The sequence below is a fragment of the Malaclemys terrapin genome, chromosome 12 (genome assembly GCF_027887155.1).
Source record: "Malaclemys terrapin pileata isolate rMalTer1 chromosome 12, rMalTer1.hap1, whole genome shotgun sequence".
Taxonomy (NCBI): Eukaryota; Metazoa; Chordata; order Testudines; family Emydidae; genus Malaclemys; species Malaclemys terrapin.
The window spans coordinates 47,409,081-47,431,322 of NC_071516.1; the positions used below are offsets into that span (position 1 = coordinate 47,409,081).

Genomic DNA, 22,242 nt, shown 5'->3' on the forward strand with positions numbered 1-22,242 from the left:
GCAGGGAATTACTTCACAAGTGGAGAACCAGTGTTGACAGGGCCAATTCAATCAGGGTGGATGTAGTCCACTCCCAATAATAGATGAGGAGGTGTCAATTCCAGGAGAGGAAAAGCTGCTTCTGTAGTGAGCCAGCCACTCCCAGTCCCTATTCAAGCCCAGATTAATGGTGTTGAATTTGCAAATGAATTTTAGTTCTGCTGTTTCTCTGGAATTTTCCGTGGAATTATATCCCCTACAGTTGCATATAAGCTCCTGAAAACTGATGATCCTCAGAAATCACATGTGATTTAGCGATGTTATTTGCCCCCACCCCAATGTAAGTGAGGAGTTTAGATTATTTTGCTAACCCTGGGCAAGTAATTTTGGTAGGGAATCTGAAGTGAACCCAGGTGTCCCGAGTTTAAACCCAGGGGCGTTCACATCTAGGTTAACTTTTTCCGTCAAGGTAGGTTGCCATTCCCATACCTGCTTCAGCAGGAGGTTCACTGACACAGGAAACACGCTGAGCTCAGGTCAAGAGTTCCCCAAACTCCTCCCATTTCCTCTAAAGGCTGGTGTTTTATTACAGTTCCCCAAATGTAGCTGCCTTCGGAGACTTTCAGTTCAGATTTCTCTTCTCAGCAGCATCGAAGAGCCACAAACTTGGTGGCTGTGGGAGACATGATGGGGACATGTTTTATCCTTAGCATTTGGATAATTAACCACCTAGGTGAATAGACGGAGATTTTCAAAGGAGTGTGGGGAAGTTAGACGCCCATTGAAACACAACTTTTACATTTTCCTTACTCAGAGACCTATAAACCCTAACCCGTTCCATGCATCCTAACCCTAAGATTTAACTTAAGCCATAACATTATCATTATGCTCATACTGAAGCCTGAAATGTAACCGAACCGTATCCTGTATTCCACTGGGTTTGGGCGCCTAACTCCGTTAGAACTCCCAGCCTCCAACTGCAATGCGTCCAGGAGGGTCTATGTCTCAAGTGCAGTTGAAATTACGCCCTTGAATGTGCTGGTCTTGTTGCAGGTGCGGTGCTGAGCGACTCGGTCCAGTCCGAGGAAACCCAGGTGTCCGGAGCTGAAGGAGACGCTGTGACACTCCGCTGTTCTTACACTACTAGCTATACTGGGTCTGTCTATCTCCACTGGTACCGCCAGTATCCGACCCAAGGCCTGCAGTACATTCTCTGGAGAGGAGCCCAGGATGCCAGAGCTTTCAGTGACACCGCAGATTTCGCCCAGGAGAGGTTTTCTTCCCAGGTTGACGACAGCTCCACAGGTTTAAACATCACAGCCCTGGAGGTGGAGGACGGAGCGGTGTATTATTGCGCCCTCGGTCTGGCACCGTGACAGAGCCACATAGCGGAGACGTGCAAAAACCCTCCTGTCCTTGCTGCAGCTGAGGTTAGGCGCCCCCTGCGGCGGAAAGCAGCTTCCCTCTCAGAACAACATCACACCAGAGGCTTTTGGGGAGGGATTGTATTGGTTTGGTGTGACTCCTTCCAAAAAAACCCAAACGGAAACCCTCAATCCTAGATTATAAAGCCAATAAGGGACCCACTGATCACCTAGATCCGCCTCTCTCCCCCACTCCTGATCACGTGCTTCAGTTCCCTGCCTACACTGGGCTAGCCCCAGCAAGCTAGACTGCCCAAGCAGCCACCTTCCTGTCCTTGCTTTCTCTCCAGAGGGAATGACCAGCGTCATTGACACCATTACAAGTTACCAGGCAGCTGTTTCTAAGCCAGCACATGTATTTTTAGGGTGAAACCGTTACAGAAAAAAAAACCATTAGAACAACCAAATAACCTACCCGCATGCTAAAGGGCTTATCAGCAGTCGCCCCTGATTCCAACCTAGGTATCAGTCCTTCTAAAAACCCAGAAATGGGTTTTCCCACGTGGGGCATAACTGCCTCTGAACTCTGATCCAGAACAAGTAATCTAGTCTTTCCTTTATATAGTTTGGGCCTTTAGTCTTTCCCACATGAAATAGCTGATAAGAACGGCCGTTCTGGGTCAGACCAAAGGTCCATCTAGCCCAGTGTCCTGTCTTCTGACAGTGGCCAATGCCAGGTGCCCCAGAGGGAATGAACAGGACAGGTAGTCATCCAGTGATCCCTCCCCAGCCGCCAGCTTATGACAGACAGAAGTTCGGAACACCATCCCTGCCCATCCTTCCTGACTAATAGCTCACCAGACACAGGCCTACTCCTCAGCCTATAGCTTGAAAAGACTGGGTTTCTGATGAGGAATTTGCATTCACCCCTCCCTAGATGTTGCCCAGGAAAACACTCAACATTTTTTTGTTCCCAAAGTCCTTTTTGGTCCTGCACTTTCTTCAATACAGACCTTTGAATGCCCAAGTCCCACATCACATCTCTCCCCTAGAGAGGTTACATACAATACTGGCCCACACTACTGCAAAACATCTGAATTTAATACAATGGACGCCCCACAGATACTTAAACTGAATACACTAAAAAGCAACAGAGGGTCCTGTGGCACCTTTAAGACTAACAGGAGTATTGGAGCATAAGCTTTCGTGGGTGAATGCCCATTTCATCATACTTCTTGCGTCTGATGAAGTGGGCATTCACCCACGAAAGCTTATGCTCCAATACATCTGTTAGTCTTAAAGGTGCCACAGGACTCTGTTGCTGTTTACAGATCCAGACTAACATGGCTCCCCTCTGATACTTAACACACTAAGGGTTTTCAAGGATATTGAAGGAATTCGCCATATCTGTCACAACACAGGCCATGGGACTTCCCTGAATTAATTCCTGTTTGTGCAACAACACAGCTTTTCAGGGGAGAAAAATCCCACCTTGATTTAAAAGTTGCAACACTTCCTAAATTGTTCCAGTGGCTAATTGACCTCAATGTTGAAAAATATAATTTAGGCAACCTCTTGTCTCTGCGCCATCTGGTGGTAAGAAGTATAAATACGCATTGTAATTTGAAATCCTTCCATACGCCCTTATTTTCAGTTTTTATTAGGCAGCCGACAAAAGCAATTTAAAATAATTCTTCCAGGAATTTTTGCTGGGAATCTCAAAGGAGGCTAAGGGATTTAGGCTTGAAAATCCCATTAAATTTCTCCTTTGAAAATCCCAGACTGTATTCCTACTAAAGCGGGGTGAGTACTAATGTGATCCCAATTACAGTATAATTGGAGTGACTGGAGACATTTATACTCACAAGTCCAAAATGAGCTAGAGAAGTATGATGATCATCATAGAGAGAAACTGAGGCACGGAACTGTTAAGTGACTTGTCTAAGATCACACAAGGAGTGTGTGGCGCAGACAGGAACCAGGTCTCCCACCAGGGTTCTAACCACAAACCCAATCTTCCCTCGTTAGTTTGCTGTCAGCTACAGACTAACCTGAACCCAGCATGTTTCAAGTCCCGAACCCCTCCCTCGTCCCTTGGGCTGGTTTCTGATGAACCTTCCCCGCCTGCAGCTGTTTTCAGAGGCGTGAAGTTAATTTTCCTGTGAGCAGCAGCAACAGCTGAGAACGTCAGAATCGGTCGCTAGAGAAGAAACCATGGAGGCGCGTTTCATTATCAGCATTGGGCTGTTGATTCACCTAGGTAAGCAGCCTGGGGGTTTTCAGAGCATCCTAAGAAAACCAGGCACCCAACTCTCACTCTAATTCTAAAACTTTTCCTAACCCAAACACCAACTCTAAACCGATACCCTACCACTAAACTCTATCCCTGACACTATCCTTAATTCACCTGGTGCTGGGAGCCTAAGCCCCTTAGTCGCCTTTGAAATGCCCGCCTAAAGCTCAGCACACCTGAAACCCTTTCCCTGGCTCAAGTGCAATTAACTTGCTATACCAGGGTTTAAATCTCGTGTTGCAGGTGCGGCGCTGGGTGACTCGGTCCAGTCCAACGACCCCCAAGTGTCCGGAATAGAAGGAGGCTCCGTGACCCTCAGTTGCTCCTACACTACCAGCCATACCGGTTCCCTCTCTCTCTACTGGTACCGCCAGTATCCCAACCAAGCCCTGCAGTACATTCTCCAGAAAGGCGCTAAGGGAAGCAGGTACCAACATACTGCAAATTTCGCCCAGCAGAGGTTTTCTTCCCAGGCTGATGACAGCTCAACGGTTTTAACAATCAGAGCCCTGGAGCTGGCAGACACTGCGGTGTATCTCTGCGCCCTGCAGCGCGCACAGTGACAGAGCCACATGGCGGAGCTGTACAAAAACCCTTCCAGCCTTGCTCCAGCTGAGGTTAGACACACACACTGAGGCTGGAAATAGGGGCCCTTGGCAGATTTGTTATCCTATTAAGAAACTCATAATTAGGAATAGTTTTGGTGGTGTCAAGGTATTCCTTCCGATTCCTCCCAAAAGCAAATTCCTGAGCTAACGTAAGAACGTAAGAAAACGGCCATCCTGGGTCAGACCAAAGGTCCATCTAGCCCAGTGTCCTGTCTTCAGACAGTGGCCAATGCCAGGTGCCCCAGAGGGAATGAACTGAACAGGGAATCATCAAGTGATCCATCCCCTGTCGCCCATTCCCAGCTTCTGGAAAACAGAGGCTAGGGACACCATCCCTGCCCAGTCTGACTAATAGCCATTGATGGACCTATCTGCCTTAACTTATCTAGTTCTTTTTTGAACCCTGTTATAGTCTTGACCTTCACAACATCCTCTGACAAGGAATTCCACAGGTTGACTGTGCTTTGTGTGGAAAAAAAAAACTTCTTTTTTGTTTTAAACCTGCTGCGTAATAATTTAATTTGGTGACCCCTAGTTCTTGTGTTATGAAAAGTAATAATAACACTTCCTTCTTTACCTTCTCAACACCAGTCATGTTTTTATAGACCTCTATCATATCCCCCCTCAGTCGTCTCTTTTCCAAGCTGACAGTCCCAGACTTATTAATCTCTTCTCCTATGGAAGCTGTTCCATACCCCTAATAATTTTTGTTGCCCTTTTCTGAAACTTTTCCAATTCTAATATATCTTTTTTAGATGGGGCGATCACATCTGCGTGCAGTATTCAAGATGAGGACATACCATGGATTTATATAGAGGCAATATGATATACATGTCTTCTTATCTATCCCTTTCTTAATGATTCCCAACATTCTGTTCTTTTTATTTTTTTCGACTGCTGCTGCACATTGAATGGATGTTTTCAGGAAACTATCCACGATGACTCCAAGATCTCTTTCTTGAATGGTAAGAACTAATTTAGACCCTATCATTTTTATATATATAGTTTGGATTATGTTTTCAAATGTGTATTACTTTGAATTTCATCTGCCATTTTGTTGCCCAGTAACTCAGTTTTGTGAGATTCTTTTTGTAGGGCTTTGCAGTCTCCTTGGGACTTATCTATCTTGAGTAGTTTTGTATCATCTGAAAATGTTGCCACCTCACTGTTTACCCCATTTTCCAGATCATTTATGAACATGTTGAATAGGACTGGTCCCAGAACAGACCCTGGGGGACACCACCACTATTTATTTCTCTCCAGTCTGAAAACTGACCATTTATTCCTACACTTTGTTTCCTATCTTTTAACCAGTTACCGAATCATGAGAGGACCTTCCCTCTTATCCCATGGCAGTTTACTTTGCTTAAGAGTCCTTGCTGAGGGACGTTATCAAAGGCTTTCTGAAAATCTAAGGACACTAGATCCACTTTTTCTAAAAACGTGGCTGGGGATTTCAAAGGAATCTAAGGGGTTAGGTACCTCTCCCCCTCTCTCTGAATTCCTCCTTTGAAATTTCCAGATTTCATTGTTAAACGTCTGCTTACTTGTATAGTCTTCTTCCGAATGATATCTGAGTGCCTCAAGATATTTATCCTCACGATTCCCCGGACACGGAGAGAAACAAGACCATCTCCCTTGCACAGGTACGGAAAGGGCGTTACAGAGATATTAATTGTTTCGCCCAAGGTCATAGAGGGGTGCCGTAGCAGATCTGGGAACCGAAGCCACTACCAGGTCTCCTGTATCCCAGCCCGGAGCCTTAATGACTGGTTCATTCTTCTCACCTCAATGTCACCACTTTGTCAGCTGCAGACTCAGCAGAACTCACCGCTTTCCTGTGTCTGTTACGAGTTTCCCAACCCCCCTCCCGCCTCCACTAGGCCGGTTTCTAATGAACCTTCCCCAGTTAGTTGTAGCTGCCTGCAGAGCCCTGAAGTTTAGAGTCCTCTTAGCAGCCGTATTTGGTGCCTCCCATTTAGTCACAATAGGAAAAAAATCATGGAGACTTATTATATATTCTGCATTTGGCTATTTAGTAATCTAGGTAAACAGCCTGGAAGTTATAAGTCCTACTACCATTCAACCCTATATGGAACCCTGACTGTCCACCTGACCCTAAACCCTACAGCTAACCCTAAATCTAACGGCAATGCCAAAACCTTTTCCTTTAGTCTAGTCCTAACCTTCATTTAATGGCTGTCAGGCGCCTAAATCCCGTATGGTTTCTCGAAATTTCGAGCCTTACACCGCAATGCATCTGGAGCCGCCTCTGCGGGTCAGGTGCAGGTGAAATCCTTAACTTGGATTGTTTTGTTGCAGGTGCTGCGCTGGGGGACTCGGTACAGTCCAGGGAACCCCACCTCTCTGGAAGAGAAGGAGACTCTGTGACCCTCACTTGTTCTTATGATACCAGCTCTACCGGCTACGTGTATCTCTTCTGGTACCGTCAGTTTCCCAACCACGCCCCGCAGTACATTCTCTGGAGAGGAGTGAAGCAAGCCAGAGGTCAGAGCAATACTGCAAAATTCGCCCAGCAGAGGTTTTCTTCCCAGGCCGATGACAGCTCAACGGTTTTAACCATCGCAGCCCTGGAGCTGGCGGACACAGCGGTGTATCTCTGCGCCCTGCAGCGCGCACAGTGACAGAGCCACACGCCAGAGCTGTACAAAAACCCTTCCAGCCTTGCTCCAGCTGAGGTTAGGCACACACACACACTGAGGCTGGAAATAGGGGGCCCTGGCAGATTTGTTATCCTGTTAAGAAACTCACAATTAGGAATACTTTTGTTGGTGTCAAGGTATTCCTTCCGATTCCTCCCAAAAGCAAATTCCTGTGCAAACATACGAAGGTAAGAAAACGGCCATCCTGGGTCAGACCAAAGGTCCATCTAGCCCAGTATCCTGCCTTCCGACAGTGGCCAATGCCAGGTGCCCCAGAGGGAATGAACAAAGACCGGCTCCAGGCACCAGCTAAGGAAGCAGGTGCTTGGGGCGGCTAATACAAATGGGCGGCAGTCCAGCCACTCTTGGGGCTGCACGTCCGGTCTTCGGTGGGAATTTGGCAGCGGGTCCCTCAGTCCCTCCCTTCCTCTTTGAGCTGCCACCAAAGTTCTGACCAAGAGGGAGTGAAGGACCCGCCGCCTAAGAATGGAGCAGCGGGATTGAGCTGCTGCCGAAATGTCGCCGATCCGCTTTTTCCCCCCCGCTGCATGGGGCGGCAGAAAACCTGGAGCCGGCCCTGGAATGAACAGAACATATTATCATCAAGTGATCCATCCCCTGTCACTCATTCCCAGCTTCTGACAAACAGAGGTTAGGGACATCATCCCTGCCCAGCCTGGATAATTGCCATTGATGGACCTATCCTCCATGAACTTATCTAGTTCTTTTTTGAACCCTGTTATAGTCTTGGCCTTCACAACATCCTTTGGCAAGGAGTTCCACAGGTTGACCTTGGGTTGTGTGAATAAATACTTCATTTTTTGTTTTAAATCTGCTACATATTAATTTCATTTCGTGACCCCCTAGTTCGTGTGTTATGAGGAGAAGATAACACTTCTTTATTTACTTTCTCAACTCCAGTCGTTATTTTATAGACTTCTATCAATTTTATAGAGCTATAAATAGTTGTATTATAATATCGCCCTTGGAGAATATAAACGGGATGAAAATAGCCAGGGAATTAGTTTCTGTGTTTACACTGGTCTAGTTGTAATAAATAAATAAATTAATTAAAAGGAAATGTAAAAAAATTCCAATTGTCACGAACTATGTGTTAAAATTTGGGTGGGATATTTTAATAAAATATTCTCAGTTTTGGATGGGTATAGTGGGGTTAAGTTACATGTCCCAACTGTCACAGAGTCAGATCACTATTAAACCATAAAACAAATCTTGTTTGGTAGAGTGGTTTGTTAGAGTATATTGTTCCCTTGTATTACTTTTAAATACTGTGCAGGATTAAAGAAATTTTCTCTATGTATATTTGGGGGAAACGGAGGTTTGATTATTGAGAACTATTTGTTAAAATGTACTTTAACAAGGAGGAGAGAGAGGGAGGGAGAGAGAGACCCGCTCACAGTTGTAGAAAAAGACAAACTAATATTAAAAAATTGTTGTAAAAATGTGGCAGGAATCTAAGCGAGTTAGGCATTCAACTCTCATTGAACTTATGTTTTGAAAATTCCAGATTTCATTATTAAAATCTACTTACTTGCGTGGTTCTTCTTCGGAATGATACCGAAGCGCTTCGAGCTATCTATCCTCACAATGCCCCAGTGAGGGAGAGAAACATGTCCATCTCTCTTACACAGGTAGGGAAAAGGAGTCACAGAGATATTAACTGGCTTGCCTGTAGCAAACCTGGGAACCGATGCCAGGTCTCTTGAGTCCCAGCCCAGAGCCTTAACCACCGGCTCGTTCTTCTCACCTCAATGTCACCACGTTGTCAGCTGCAGACTCAGCAGAACTCACCGCATTTCTTGTGTCCGTTACGAGTTTCCCACCCCCCCTCCCGCCTCCACTAGGCCAGATGCTGATGAACCTTCCTCAGTTGTAGCTGCCTGCAGAGCCCTGAAGTTTAGATTCTTCTTAGCAGCGGTATCTGGTGCGTCCTACTTAGTCACAACAGGAAAAAAATCATGGAGCCATATTATATATTCAGCATTTGGCTATTTAATCTCCTAGGTAAACAGGCTGGGGTTTCTGAGGGGTCTAAGGAAGTTAAAATTCCCACCAGCATTCAGCCTTATCTGGACCCCTGACTCTCAACATGACCCTAAACTCCAAAGCTAACCCCAAATCGAACGGCAATGCCAAACCCTTAACTCTAGTCCATCCCTAAATCTAATTTAATCCCGTCAGGCGCCTAAACCTTTAACGTTCCTGGAAATTGCAAGTCTCACACGGCAATGAACCTGGAACCGCATGGTGAGTCTGGTACAGGTGAAATGATGTCCTCCAATTGGATTGTTTTGTTGCAGGTGCTGCGCTGGGGGACTCGGTCCAGTCTAGGGAACCCCACCTCTCTGGGAGAGAAGGAGACACTGTGACCCTCACTTGTTCCTATGATACCAGCTCTACCGGCTACGTCTATCTCTACTGGTACCGCCAGTTTCCCGGCCAAGCCCCGCAGTACATTCTCCGGAGAGGAGTGAAGCAGGCCAGAGGTCAGAGCCATAGCGCAGATTTCGCCAAGGGGAAGTTTTCTTCCCAGGCTGATGACAGCTCCACAGTTCTGAGCATCAAAGCCCTGGAGCTGGCAGACTCCGCGGTGTATCTCTGCGCCCTGCGTCTGGCACAGTGACAGAGCCACATAGCAGAGCTGTACAAAAACCCTCCCAGCCCTGCTGCATTCGATTTTCAGAGATTAAAGCTGACTACAAGAATATATGTTTTGAGTCCCAAGCTGATGAGCGCCACAGTTTTGAACATCACAGCCCCGGAGCTGGGAGACACCGCGGTGTATTACTGCGCCCTGCAGAGAGCACAGTGACAGAGCCACGGAGCAGAGCTGTACAAAACCCTCCTTTCCTTGCTGCAAACAGAAGTGAAAAACATTGAGGCGGGAATCAGCGCCCCTCGGGGGACTTGATACTCTGATAGAGAGCTGAATGTTCGTTTAAAGTTACTCCTCCCAGACCTCAAATCCTTATTCAAACAGCTCCATTAAAATATCATCCTTGCAGAATACACAGTGCATTGGCTATGTCACGAAACATAGTAGGAATATTTTCTCAGTATATCCTGGGGCAGTTTGTAAGAAACCCTATAGGTGAAACCCTCAAATTATTGACATGTGGAAGAAAACTATCGCAGTAAAAATATACCTATTTGTGGTTGGGCAAAGAGTGGTATAACTACCGGTTTCAAATGGACCAGAGTCTAATCTCTATTCAAACATCAAATTAAATTATATTTGTGTGTGATTAGTTAGATAACTTGTATAACTTTTAAAAAACACGATTACAGCGAGGCTGACTTTGTAAGTTGTGGAAATACAATAGGCGAGCAATACCTAGTGATGAGAAAGATGAATGTATTTTATCATTCAAAATAGTTCCATGTTTCCTTTGTTTTAGTTTTTTTAAACGGTAAAAAAAAAAGGGGGGGGAGTATTCGTCTAGAAATTGTAGATGGTAATTTCAGAGGAGCCTAGGGAGTTAGGCAAGGAAGTACCATTATTTAAATTTATCTTTTATAAGCCGTCATTCCTGATGAATATATATTTTTCTGTGCCTGCCATCACAATAATATCTTCAAGAGATATAGTCTCAAAATCCACATGTGAGATAGAGAAATAGTAAGATGTCTCTTTCACAGATAGGGAAATGGAGGCAGAGAGAGATTAACTGGTTTGCCAAATTCACACTAATAGTCTGTGACAGATCTGGGAACTGAAGCCGTATCTGTGTCTAAGACTAGATTCTTATACACAACGTCATCCTTACTTTTTCAGTCTCAGCACCAGGTCAGCTGCAGACTAACCTGAAACCAGTGTGTTTTCTGGGTCTGTTCTGAGTTTCCTAAACCTCTCCATTTTCCCACTAGGCTGGCTTCTGATAAATCTTCCACAGTTGGAGCTGCCTTTTTAGAAGTGAAGTTTATATTCCCCTTCGGAGCAGAATCCCAGAGCGTCAAATTTTGGTCGCTGGAAGAGAGTCATGTAGACGTGTTTTCTTCCCTTTGTTGGGCTCTTTAAGCAGCTAGGTAAAAAAGCTGAATGTTCAATTTTTTTCTGAGAAATTTAGGAGCCCAACTCCCATTGGTCCCGAACCCTAACAATAAACCTACCTCCTAACCCTCAGCCCTCACCCCGAACTGCACTGCAGCCCTAACCTTAGCCGTGAATTTGAGCTTGAGGGTACATCTACACTACAGGGGGGAGTCGATTTAAGATACGCAAATTCAACTACGTGAATAGCGTAGCTGAATTCGACGTATCGCAGCCGACTTACCCCGCTGTGAGGACGGCGGCAAAATCGACTTCTGCGGCTTTCTGTCGACGGCGCTTACTCCCACCTCCGCTGGTGGAGTAAGAGCGCCGATTTGGGGATCGATTGTCGCGTCCCAACGGGATGCGATAAATCGATCCCCGAGAGGTCGATTTCTACCCGCCGATTCAGGCGGGTAGTGTAGACCTAGCCATAGCCTAAGCGCTGTCGACGGGAAGGCGCAGAGGTCGATTTGCCACTGTCCCTACAGCAGGGTAAGTCGGCTGCGATACGTCGAATTCAGCTACGCTATTCACGTAGCTGAATTTGTGTATCTTAAATCGACCCCCCCCCCCCCGTAGTGTAGATGTAGCCTAAGCGCTGTCGACGGGAAGGCGCAGAGGTCGATTTGCCACCGTCCCTACAGCGGGGTAAGTCGGCTGCGATACGTCGAATTCAGCTACGCTATTCGCGTAGCTGAATTTGCGTATCTTAAATCGACCCCCCCCCCCTGTAGTGAAGACCTGCCCTTAGGTGAGCTGCGCCCATGGGTCAAGCCCAGCTGAGAGGATGTCCTGCAATGTGATGGTCTTGTTGCAGGTGCTGTGCTGGGTGACTCGGTCCTGTCCAAGGAACCCCCAGTGTCTGGAATAAAAGGAGGCTCTGCGACCCTCCGCTGTTCTTACCATTCCAACTGTACCGCTTCAGTGTAACTGATCTGATGCCATCAATATCTGAATCAAGCCCTACAGTGCGTTCTCTCAAGGTTTCACTCATACTGCGGATTTCGCCCAGGAGAGGTTTTCTTCCCAGGCTGATGAGAGCTCCACAGTTCTGAACATCACAGCCCTGGAGCTGACAGACACAGCGGTGTATTACTGCGTCCTGGCAAGGGCACAGTGACAGAGCCTCACAGCAGAGCTATACAAAAACCCTCCCTTCCCTACATCGCTGGAGGCTGCAGACATTAAATCTGCCCAGCAGCTCTCCTGAGGAGACTGTGCACTCATTTAAGAACACAGATATTAGTTTCTTTAAGTTGTTTAAAAAAACAACAAGGAGTCTGGTGGCACCTTAGGAGTCGGATGCATCCGAAGAAGTGAGGTTTTTACTCACGAAAGCTTATGCCCAAATAAATCTGTTAGTCTTTAAGGTGCCACCAGACTCCTTGTTGTTTTTGTAGATACAGACTAACACGGCTACCCCCTGATACTTTAAGTTGTTTAAGCAGTTCCATTAAAATGACAGCACTGGAGAATCAGAATGGTCGGCTGGAATTGACTTCCAGTCCAGTTCCCTGCACTCATGGCAGGACTAAGTTATAACTCCTAGACCATTCCTGACAGGTGTATGTCCAACCTGCCTTAAAAACCTCCAATGAGGGAGATTCCACAACCTCCCAAGGCAATTTATTCCGGTGCTTAACGACCCTGATGGGGAGTTTTTCCTTAATGTTCAACCTAAACTATAATCTTGCTGGAATTTAATCTCCTTGCTTCTTGACCTAGACTCAGAGGTTAATGGGAACAATTTTTCACCTTCCTCCTTATAACATCCTTTCTTGTGCTTGAAAACTGTTATCATGTCCCCTCCAGACGTCTCTTCTCCAGACTAAAGAAACCCATTTTTTTTTCAATCTTGCCTCATAAATAATCTTTTCTAGACCTTTAATCATTTTTGTTGTTCTTCTCCGGACTTTCTTCAATTTTTCCATATCATTCCTGAAATGTGGTGTCCAGAAATTGGACACAATACTCCAGTTGAGGCCTTCCAGTGGAACAGAATAATTACTTCTGGTGTCTTGCTTACAACACTCATGCTAATTCATCCCAGAATGATGTTTGCTTTGTTTTTCTTTTTCTTTTTGGAACAGTGTTACACTGTTGACTCATGGTTAGCTTGTGATGCACTATGACTCCCAGATCACGTTCTGCAGTATTCCTTCCTAGGCAGTCATTTCTCATTTTGTTTGTGTGCAACTGAATGTTCCTTCTTAAGTGGAGTAATTTGCATTTGTCCTAATTGAATTTCATCCTATTTACTTCAGATCATTTCTCCAGTTTGTCCAGATCATTTTGAATTTAGTCAAGATATACCACATCTACGCTTTCCCCAATCCACATGACTTGTTATCCTGTCAGGGAAAGCTATTAATCTGTAAAAATCATCAGTTTAAATCATCTTCCCGAGGGTCATATACGGGTTTGATAAGTTAAAATAAACAAACAACATTTGTACTAAAAATGAGTAAAATATCACATTAGTTTATACAGCTTTAAATATTATAAATTACCAATTTATGGCAACTTGTGGAAAGAAAGAAAGAAAGAAAGAAAGAAAGAAAGAAAGAAAGAAAGAAAATATCCATTTGTTGCAGAAAATTACTTAAAATATGGGGAAAATATACTGTTAAAATACGCAGATGTAGGTGCGTGTTGATGGGAATAGCTAACGTTTGGGACTCCCCTAGAGGCATATCGCTGTTCAATTTTAAGATAAAATTACATTTCTGGCTGATGTTTTATGAAACTATTAGTTCTTTTTAACTATGGACGATAATACATGGACATAGTAATGCGTTCTGTGCAGGTTATGGTAAAGTAATGGTAAAGCAGCGTCACCTGCTGGTGAAAAATGTAAATACACCCTGTCATTTAAAACACTTGTATGTTCTTTATATTTTGAGGTTTTAATCATGATCACAGCAAAGGCCATAGAAGAAAGACAGTAAGAATTACTTCAAGAGCTTGGACTGAGAATTTAAAAAATATGCTATTAAACTTTTCTTTTGTAAAACTCAACCCTAATTCCTGATAAATGTATCCATTTTCTTAAAAGAACACCACAATGATTTCGGAGGGCCTCAACATATTTATCGTCACAATCCACATTTGGGGCAGAGAAACATTATTTTTATAGCTAGGGAAACCCAGAAAAGAAAGTGGCTAATTGCCTTGATCAAGGTCACAAGGGAGCCAGAGGGAGAGGTGGGAGCTGAAGCCAGCTCTCCCTGCATCCAGAGATGAGCCTTACCCACAAGCCTATTCTTCTTCCTGCAAACTCAACACAATGTCATCTACACACGAATCTGGACGCAGCGTGTTTCCTGAACCTCTAAGGTGTTACCCAACCCCCTCCCTCTTCGTCCTGCCCGGGTTCTCTTGAACTTTCCTTAGTTGTCGCTACCTGCAGAGACGTGAAGTTTAGTTGCCTATTGAGGGCGCAGACTTGGTCGCTGTGGGATACATCATGGCGACGTCTGGTGTTCTCATTATTTGGATATTTAACCTCCTGGGTAAATGATGCCGTGGGATTTTCGGAGTATTTGGAGGAAGTTAGGCGTCCAACTACAATGGAACCCTGGCGCTAATTCTTTTCCGAGCCTAATCTTTACTCTATCCCTAACCCTTACCTGAACCCCCGATCCTAACACAGTCCTTATCCTTAACTCTAATACTAACCTCTCAACCCAAACCTGATTCCTACACCTAACCTTCATTAGTTAGGAGCGGGGATACGTAGGTTCCTTCTGATCCCCATCCGTGCGCCTAGAGCCATACCCATGGGCCAAGTGTAGTTGGAAAGATGTCCTTACATGAGATTGTCTTCTTGCAGGGGCTGGGCTGGGCGATTCGGTCGAGCCCAGAAAACCCGCAGTGTCTGGAGGAGAAGGAGACGCGGTGACACTCACATGCTCTTACAATACGGACTATTCTGGTGGCATCTATCTCTACTGGTACCGTCATTATCCGAACCGAGCCCCGCAGTACATTCTCTGGAGAGGAGCGAAATCCTACAGCAAACTCAGTGATACCGCAGAGTTCGCCGAGAAGAGGTTTTCTTCTCAGACTGACGACAGCTCCATTGTTTTAACCATCAAACCCCTGGAGCTGGCAGACACAGCGGTGTACCTCTGCGCCCTGCAGCGCGCACAGTGACAGAGCCGCCTAGCAGAGCAGTACAAAAAAAAAAAAAAAAAAAAAAAAACCTTTCCTTGTAGCAGCTGAGGTTATTGAAACTGGAAGGAGAGTCCCTCAGAAGACTAGTTACGTTGTTAAAAGGACTCATTTCGGGGTGCTTGTGGGGATGTCAAGTTATTCCTTACATGCACACACCCCAATGTAAAATACTCATTGAACAATTTACACTAAAAAGTACAAAACGCAGGAATTTAAATCAGAAACGCTGTTAGACACCTTCCAGCCGCGTATTCTGGGGGTATTTTGTAAAAATAAATTGTAAAAATACCAATTTGTTACATGTGATTAAAATTGTGATGCAAAATTGTAACATTTGTTGATAGATAGAGTGAGGTTATATTTACAGTTCCAAGTCTACAGGAGTCAAATCACAATTAAACCAGAAGACAACAAGCTTCTATTTTGGGGCGAAATGTTAGAAAACTCCTTATTACTAGATGCATAGATTCCAAGGCCAGAAGGAACCATTGTGATCATCTAATCTGACCTCCTGTGTAACACGGGCCCAAAATAATTCCTAGAGCAGCTGTTTTAGAAAAACTTCCCGTTTGGGTTTTAAAATTGCCAGGGATGGAGAATCCACCACAAACCCCTTCGTAAATTGTTCCAATGGTTAATTACCCACACTGAGGTCCGAATTTGTGTGATTTCTACTTCCAGCCATTCGCACCTGTTAGATCTTTGTCTGCTAGGTTGTAGTGCCCATTATTAAATATTTGTTTGTAGTAGACTATAATCAAGTTACCCCTTCACCATCTCTTTGTAAATAGCTTGAGTTCCTTGAGTCTCTCACTATAAACATGTTTTCTAATCGTGTAATCATTCTCACAGCTCTTCTCTGAACACTCGACCATTTATCAATCTCCTTCTTGATTTCTGGACACCTGAACTGGACAAAGTATTCCAGCAGCGGTCCTAACAGTGCCAAATACAGAATTAAAATAACTTCCCTCTGCTCCTATTTGGCGCTGTCTCTCTCTTCTGGTACCTCCGTATAGTAACCATGGCCTGCAGTGCATTCTCCAGAGCCGAGCTAAAAGAGCCAGTGATGCTGCAGGTTTCCCCCAGCAGAGGTTTTCGTCCCAGGCTGATGACAGCTCCACCGTGCTGAGGATCACAGCCCTGAGGGTGGCGCTGGCAGACACAGCGGTGTATTACTGCGTTCTGCAGCGCTCAGAGTGACAGAGCCACATAGCAAAGCTCGGCAAAAAACCTTCCCTTCCCCGATGCCGCGGAAATTAGGCACACTGAGACTGGAAACAGCTGCTTTAGGGGAATTGTTACACTGCCGAGAAATACGTATTTTAGGCAGTGGTTCTCAAACTATTGTACTGGTGACCCCTTTCACACAGCAAGCCTCCGAGTGAGACCCCCGTAATAAATTAAAAACACTTTTTAATATATTTAACACCATTGTAAAGGCGAAGTGGGGTTTGGGATGGAGGCTGACAGCTCACAACCGCCCCTGTAATAACCTCAACACCCCCTTGAGGGGTCCCAACCCCCAGTTTGATAACCCCTGTTGTATGGTGACTCTACTGTTATCAAACTGGTGTTTCCAATCCCCCGCAAACCAAATCTTTATTCAAATCTTTATAGTCATATATCAACCTTGGATCATGGAATGGGCGTGAGGTTATTTTGTTAACATCTTGGGAATTTTTTTCTCTTCGTAGACTATCGTATTTTTCAAATGACGCGAAGTAAAACAACGTTTTTTTTTTTAAACTGAGTTAAAATAGTGTAGTTAAATTATTTAAATGAAGATAACCTATTTATGAGTGTGCGTGGGAGATTTAAATGACTAGTTGCAAGTCTGGGACAGTCACAACCTATAAAGAACCTTCTGTTTTGGTGATATTAGTTAGAAATCTCGTATTGCTTTGTATGACATTTCGATAATGCATGTGATTAAATCAAAGCTGTCCAGGTAGATTTGGGGAAAATAACAAGGTAGCGAAACCTACTGGTAAAAAGTATAATAAACATGTCATTTTATTCTTTCCATGTTCTGTTTATTTTAGATTTTAACCGGAGAGGAAAACGAGACTTTTAAAACATATTGCAAGAATTTTGTCTGGGACTTTTTAAGGAGCCTTTGTTAACGAAAATACCAAATTTTATTAAAATCATCATTTGAAAGTCCCAAACTCCATTCCTGGTAAAGCTATTTGTATATCTATCTGCTTATATTACCCCATCACAAAAACATCTGAGTGCTTCCAAATATGTATCCTCACAGTTCAGGTGTAATAGAGAAATATTAGATCTCTGTTTTACATATAGGGAAACCTGGGCAGAGAGAGATTAACTGCCTTGACCAAGCTCTCAAAAGAGATCTGTGGTACAGCTGGCAACTGAATCCAGCTCTCCTGAGTCTCACTTACTATTATTTAGTAATACTTTACTTACTTATAATTAAGCCCACAACTCCGTCCTTTCCCCTACAATCTCAGGAGAATGTCAGCTGCTCATCATCGGTACCGACTATTCTCGCACCAAACCCTAGAACATCTAATCAGAGTGCACCAAAAAGAAAACAAACAAACACACAAACAAAAACAAACAACAACAAAAAACAGTGCACAGACTGTACATCCCGGCGGGCAGGAAATATTTGCAACCTGGGATTTAAATTATGGTATTAACAATGAAGATGCTGCCATCTGTTACTGCGCTGGTGCAAAGTGGTAAATGCTGAATCTTTCTGTGCAAAAATGCACTCAGGAGCTCAGATTGTGAGCTCTTCCGGTCTAGGAGCACCTTTTCCCTCTGTGTTTGTACAGCACCTAACACTATGGGGTCCTGGCTCATCACTGTGACTTACTGGTGCTACCATCACTACCAGCACCGTAATAATAATAATAATAAAGTCTGAAAGAGAAGTGTGAAGCAACCCAGGCTAAACAGGGCTCTCAATAGATGATATTTTATGGCTGAAATGTTCAAATCAGGTAGTGTGTGAAAGCCTCCCATTCTTTAATGTATGCATCCTGACAGCAACTTGTGAGAGAGGAAAGTGCCGTTATCCACATTACCGCTGGGGCACTGTGGCACAGAAAGTCTTTTCAAAAGCATCTCAGTGATTTAGGAGGGTAAGTCCCATTGCAAATTACATGCAAGGCACCGTTTTTAACAGAGTGGGTGATTCACCCTTGGAAACAGCTCCCAAGGGAAGTGGTGGAAGATACGGGTTAGCCAAACACAGATTACTCAAGAAAGGGGCAACAGCATGAAATTTTATGGTCTCTGAAATGTAGGGGATCAGACTAGAATCCTACATGATCTATTGGTCCCTTTTGGCTGTAAAATAAATTTTAGAAAGTGGTTTAGGAAACTAGAAAACGATTTACCTAAGGTTTTTATCTTCCCCCCATTACAAGGACCATCACAGTATTTTATCCACCAAAAACTCCTGTGAGATAGGGAAGTCCCATTTTACAGATGGGGAAAAAAAGAAGAGAAGGGCTAAAGTACTCTCCCAGGATCACAAAGGGAGTCTATGGCAAGTCTGGAAACTGAAGCTGAGTTCCCCAAGTCCCTCCCTGGCCTGTACCTTAGCCATAAAGACCATTCTTTGTTAGTTCCAAGGAGAATAAGATAGCACCCTTTTCTGGAAACAGTTGTAAGATTGAACAACAATTGCTGGTTTGTTGCCTGACATTGAAAGTTTGCTTAACTCCACTAACCATTAGAGGGTAACGCTATAGTTTAATTAGAACCTAAATGTAGGTTATTAGATTTAAAGGCCAGAAGGCCACTTGATCATGATCCCCTGTATAACATATCTCACAGAATTTCATCGTGTTTCTCCTGTATTGAGCCCAATAATTTGTGCTTGACTAAAGCATATCTTCCTTAAGTAACAATGCTCTGTCATCCCACCAATTGGAGGCGGAGACCACTAATAATAATTATTATTGGTGTGTCTCAGAGATTGCATTATTATAGCGCCTAGCAGCCAAATTTGAAAATGTATTTAGATGCCTAAATCCCATTGATTTCAACGCTACATACAGACCTTTAAAATCTGACCCTTAGTCCCCCTGTGCCTCAATTCCTCACCTGTAAAATGGGGATAGAAGTCCTTCCTTAGACTATTTAGACAGTAAACTTTGCAGGACAGAAAATGTTGTTTTTTTTTTCCCCAGTCTGTCTGTGCAGCATCCTGCACAAGGAGATCTTTATGTGGTGCTGCTATATAGAGAAAGGTAATAACGATATAATGATAATAAATGTAAATACTGAACACCCGCACGCCTTCAGCGAGCAACCCGTTCTCCATCGGTTGAGGATGAAAGTTTGAGACCTTTGATGTGCAACATCTTGTGATATGTTAAAAAAACGCCCTTCTTAATCCCCTATTTCCTTTACTGCCGCAGCAACGAAACTGCCATGCAATCTTTGCAGATAAGGCAGAAGTGGTGAGGGGTTGAACGCACTCGGAGGCTCGTTCTGTCGTAAGAGGCGGTGTTATCTCTCTGCCGCCAGCGACAGCAGCAAGCTTCGATCTACAAACAGAACAAAATACCCTGCAGAGTGCCATGAATGGGCGCCGCTGTCTCTTCTTGTCCCTGTTGTGTGAGTGACGCCGCTTATTGTCTGTTTTAAATGTATTATTGTTATAGTGGCACCCAAGGCCTTCAGCTGAAATCAGTTGTGTTGAGCTCTGTATAGACACCTAGTGAGATTCAATCCCTTCCCTAAGCAGACAAAGTCTAAGGAAAAAAGAAGTTTTATTACCCCTATTTTACATTGAAACTCAGAGAGAATACAACTGAGTTACAACGATGCCTAAGGTATTTAGAGGCCAAATCTCCGGTACTCTTAATGGTAACGGAGTGTCAAAATCTTTTAGGGGTTGCTGTTCTCAGCCCAGATGAGTTGCTGAAAGTCACCCAGAGAGGTGGTAGCAGGGCTTGAAGTTAAATCCAGTGTCCTGAGCCTCACTTCAGTACCTTCCATACCAGACCACCTTCCTCTGTCATCACCATTGCAAGCTAACCAACTGAGTCCAGTTCCTGTTGTGCTGTGCATCGCTAGCCCACGTTTGTTGTTTAGTGTTTTATTTAACTCTCTCTCATTCCCTCTCCCGAGGTGGTATCTGCCTGTCTGAAGTAACCCAGTCCCCAGACCAGAGCGGTGCTGAGTTGGCTGATGCAAAGATTGAATGCACGCATGACATACCTGATGGGAATTACGATTCCATTTACTGGTATTACCGGAAGGCCAACACTGAACTGACTTACATCATTCACAGCTACAGTGAGGAGAGAAATTCAGGACGCTTCGGAGTCTCTGTTGACCGTGCCAAGAGCTCCAGCATTTTAACCATCAGGGCTTTACAGCCGGGAGATGGTGCTGTGTATTATTGTGCCTTGCAGCGCACAATGGTTCACCTGCTGCAACACCCTGAACAATAACTTGCCACTGAAGGAGAGCTTGAGCCAAAGACCATTGAAGACAAGGGAAAGACTCCTGTTGAATTCAGTGGGGCAGCTCAGGTGATTAAAGACAATCGTGGGCATAAATTCGCGCAGAAAGAGAATTCTAGTGCCTAGCAATATCTGGGGTTAGAAAGATGGACTAAATTCCTCAGGGAAGGTTGGTCAGAAGTTAGAAAATACATAGACAAGGTGGGTGAGGCAATATCTTTTATTTGACCAAGTTCTGTTGTTGAGAGAGACCAGCTTTCACAGAGCTCTATGGAGAAGAAGTTCGGTCAATAAAAGATATTACCTCTCCCACCTTTTCTCTTTCTTACCCGGGACCAACACAGCTACCACAACACTGCAGACAAAATAGAAACACGGATTATGACAAGATATTGATCAAACGAAAATGAGTCTTTTCAAGACAAGACATGCAGGTTATGATTCAGATGTGTTAAACCATGTATGAAAAGTTCATGTACGTTAATAACGATAAAATCAAGTGGTTAATTAAAAGAATTCCTTGTCAAGTTCTGGTCACCCATGTTCAAGAAAGATGAATTCAAAGTGGAAGGGGTGCAGAGGAGAGCTACTCAGATGTTCAGGGAAATTGAGAGCTGATTTTAGGAGAGGCGATTGGTTATTTAGCCTAGCAAAACAAAGGCTGACAGGAGGTGGGCAGGGATGGTGTCCTTATCCTCTGTTTGCCACAAGCTGGAAATGGTCGACAGGGGATGGATCACTTGATGATTCCCAGTTCTGTTCATTCCCTCTGGGGCACCTGGCACTGGCCACTGTCGGGAGACAGGACACTGGGCTAGATGGACCTTTGGTCTGACCCAGTCTGGCCGTTCATATGTTCTTATGAGGACCTGACTGGTCTTTATAAACGCATCAGTAAGATAAACACGAGGGAGGGAGAAGAACTATTTAAGCTGATGGACAATGTTTGTAGAAGGAAAACTGGTTATAAACTGGCCGTGAATAAATTTAGGCTGGAAATTAGAAGATGTCTAATCATTACTGGAGTGACGGTGAGGTTATAGAACAGGTGATAGGAGCAATGGGCGTGAACAACGTAACTAATTTTAAGATGGAGCGTGATAAATTTATGAATGAGTTATAAAAAGGGATCAGCTGAAATGCTCTCTGACCCAGGATGGAGGTCCCTTCCAGTCCTATCCCTAGGTTCTTATGGACCTATACAATGTTAACAATATTAACAATATTAATTGTTTACCCGAATAACTATATTTTGTCTTTATTAAAATACTGGAAGAATGAATCCTATGTGCAAATAAAATCAATATTTTAAATATTACTGTATATAATATAAATGTTATGAAATAACTGTTTATTTGTACTGTATTTTTGCATGTATGAATCAAAAAAATTGTCTTCATTAAAAAGAACAGAAAAAATGACTGTGCAAAAAAATCAGTATTTGAAAATAAGTGTCTATAACTCAGAAGAATGTGAATTTTATTAAATTATTATTCCTTTTAAAATTGTATGTTTTAATTAAAATATGTCTTTGTTTAGCAGTACAGAAAAATAAATTTCACATGAATTGTCAAGAAGAACTTTGTGTGACTGTTATTGGGAAATTCATTTTCTATTTAATTCTAATTACAATCCAGAATTACTTAGAA

At 43.9% G+C, this 22,242-nt stretch overlaps 1 gene segment (V, D, J or C); it reads left to right on the forward strand.

The window, feature by feature from the left end:
* Window positions 1–9,156: 9,156 nt before the first annotated feature.
* Window positions 9,157–9,551, forward strand: LOC128846178 (immunoglobulin lambda variable 1-47-like). The segment is given in 2 exon segments: window positions 9,157–9,175; window positions 9,229–9,551. Coding segments are annotated over 2 exon segments (342 nt in total).
* Window positions 9,552–22,242: the final 12,691 nt, after the last annotated feature.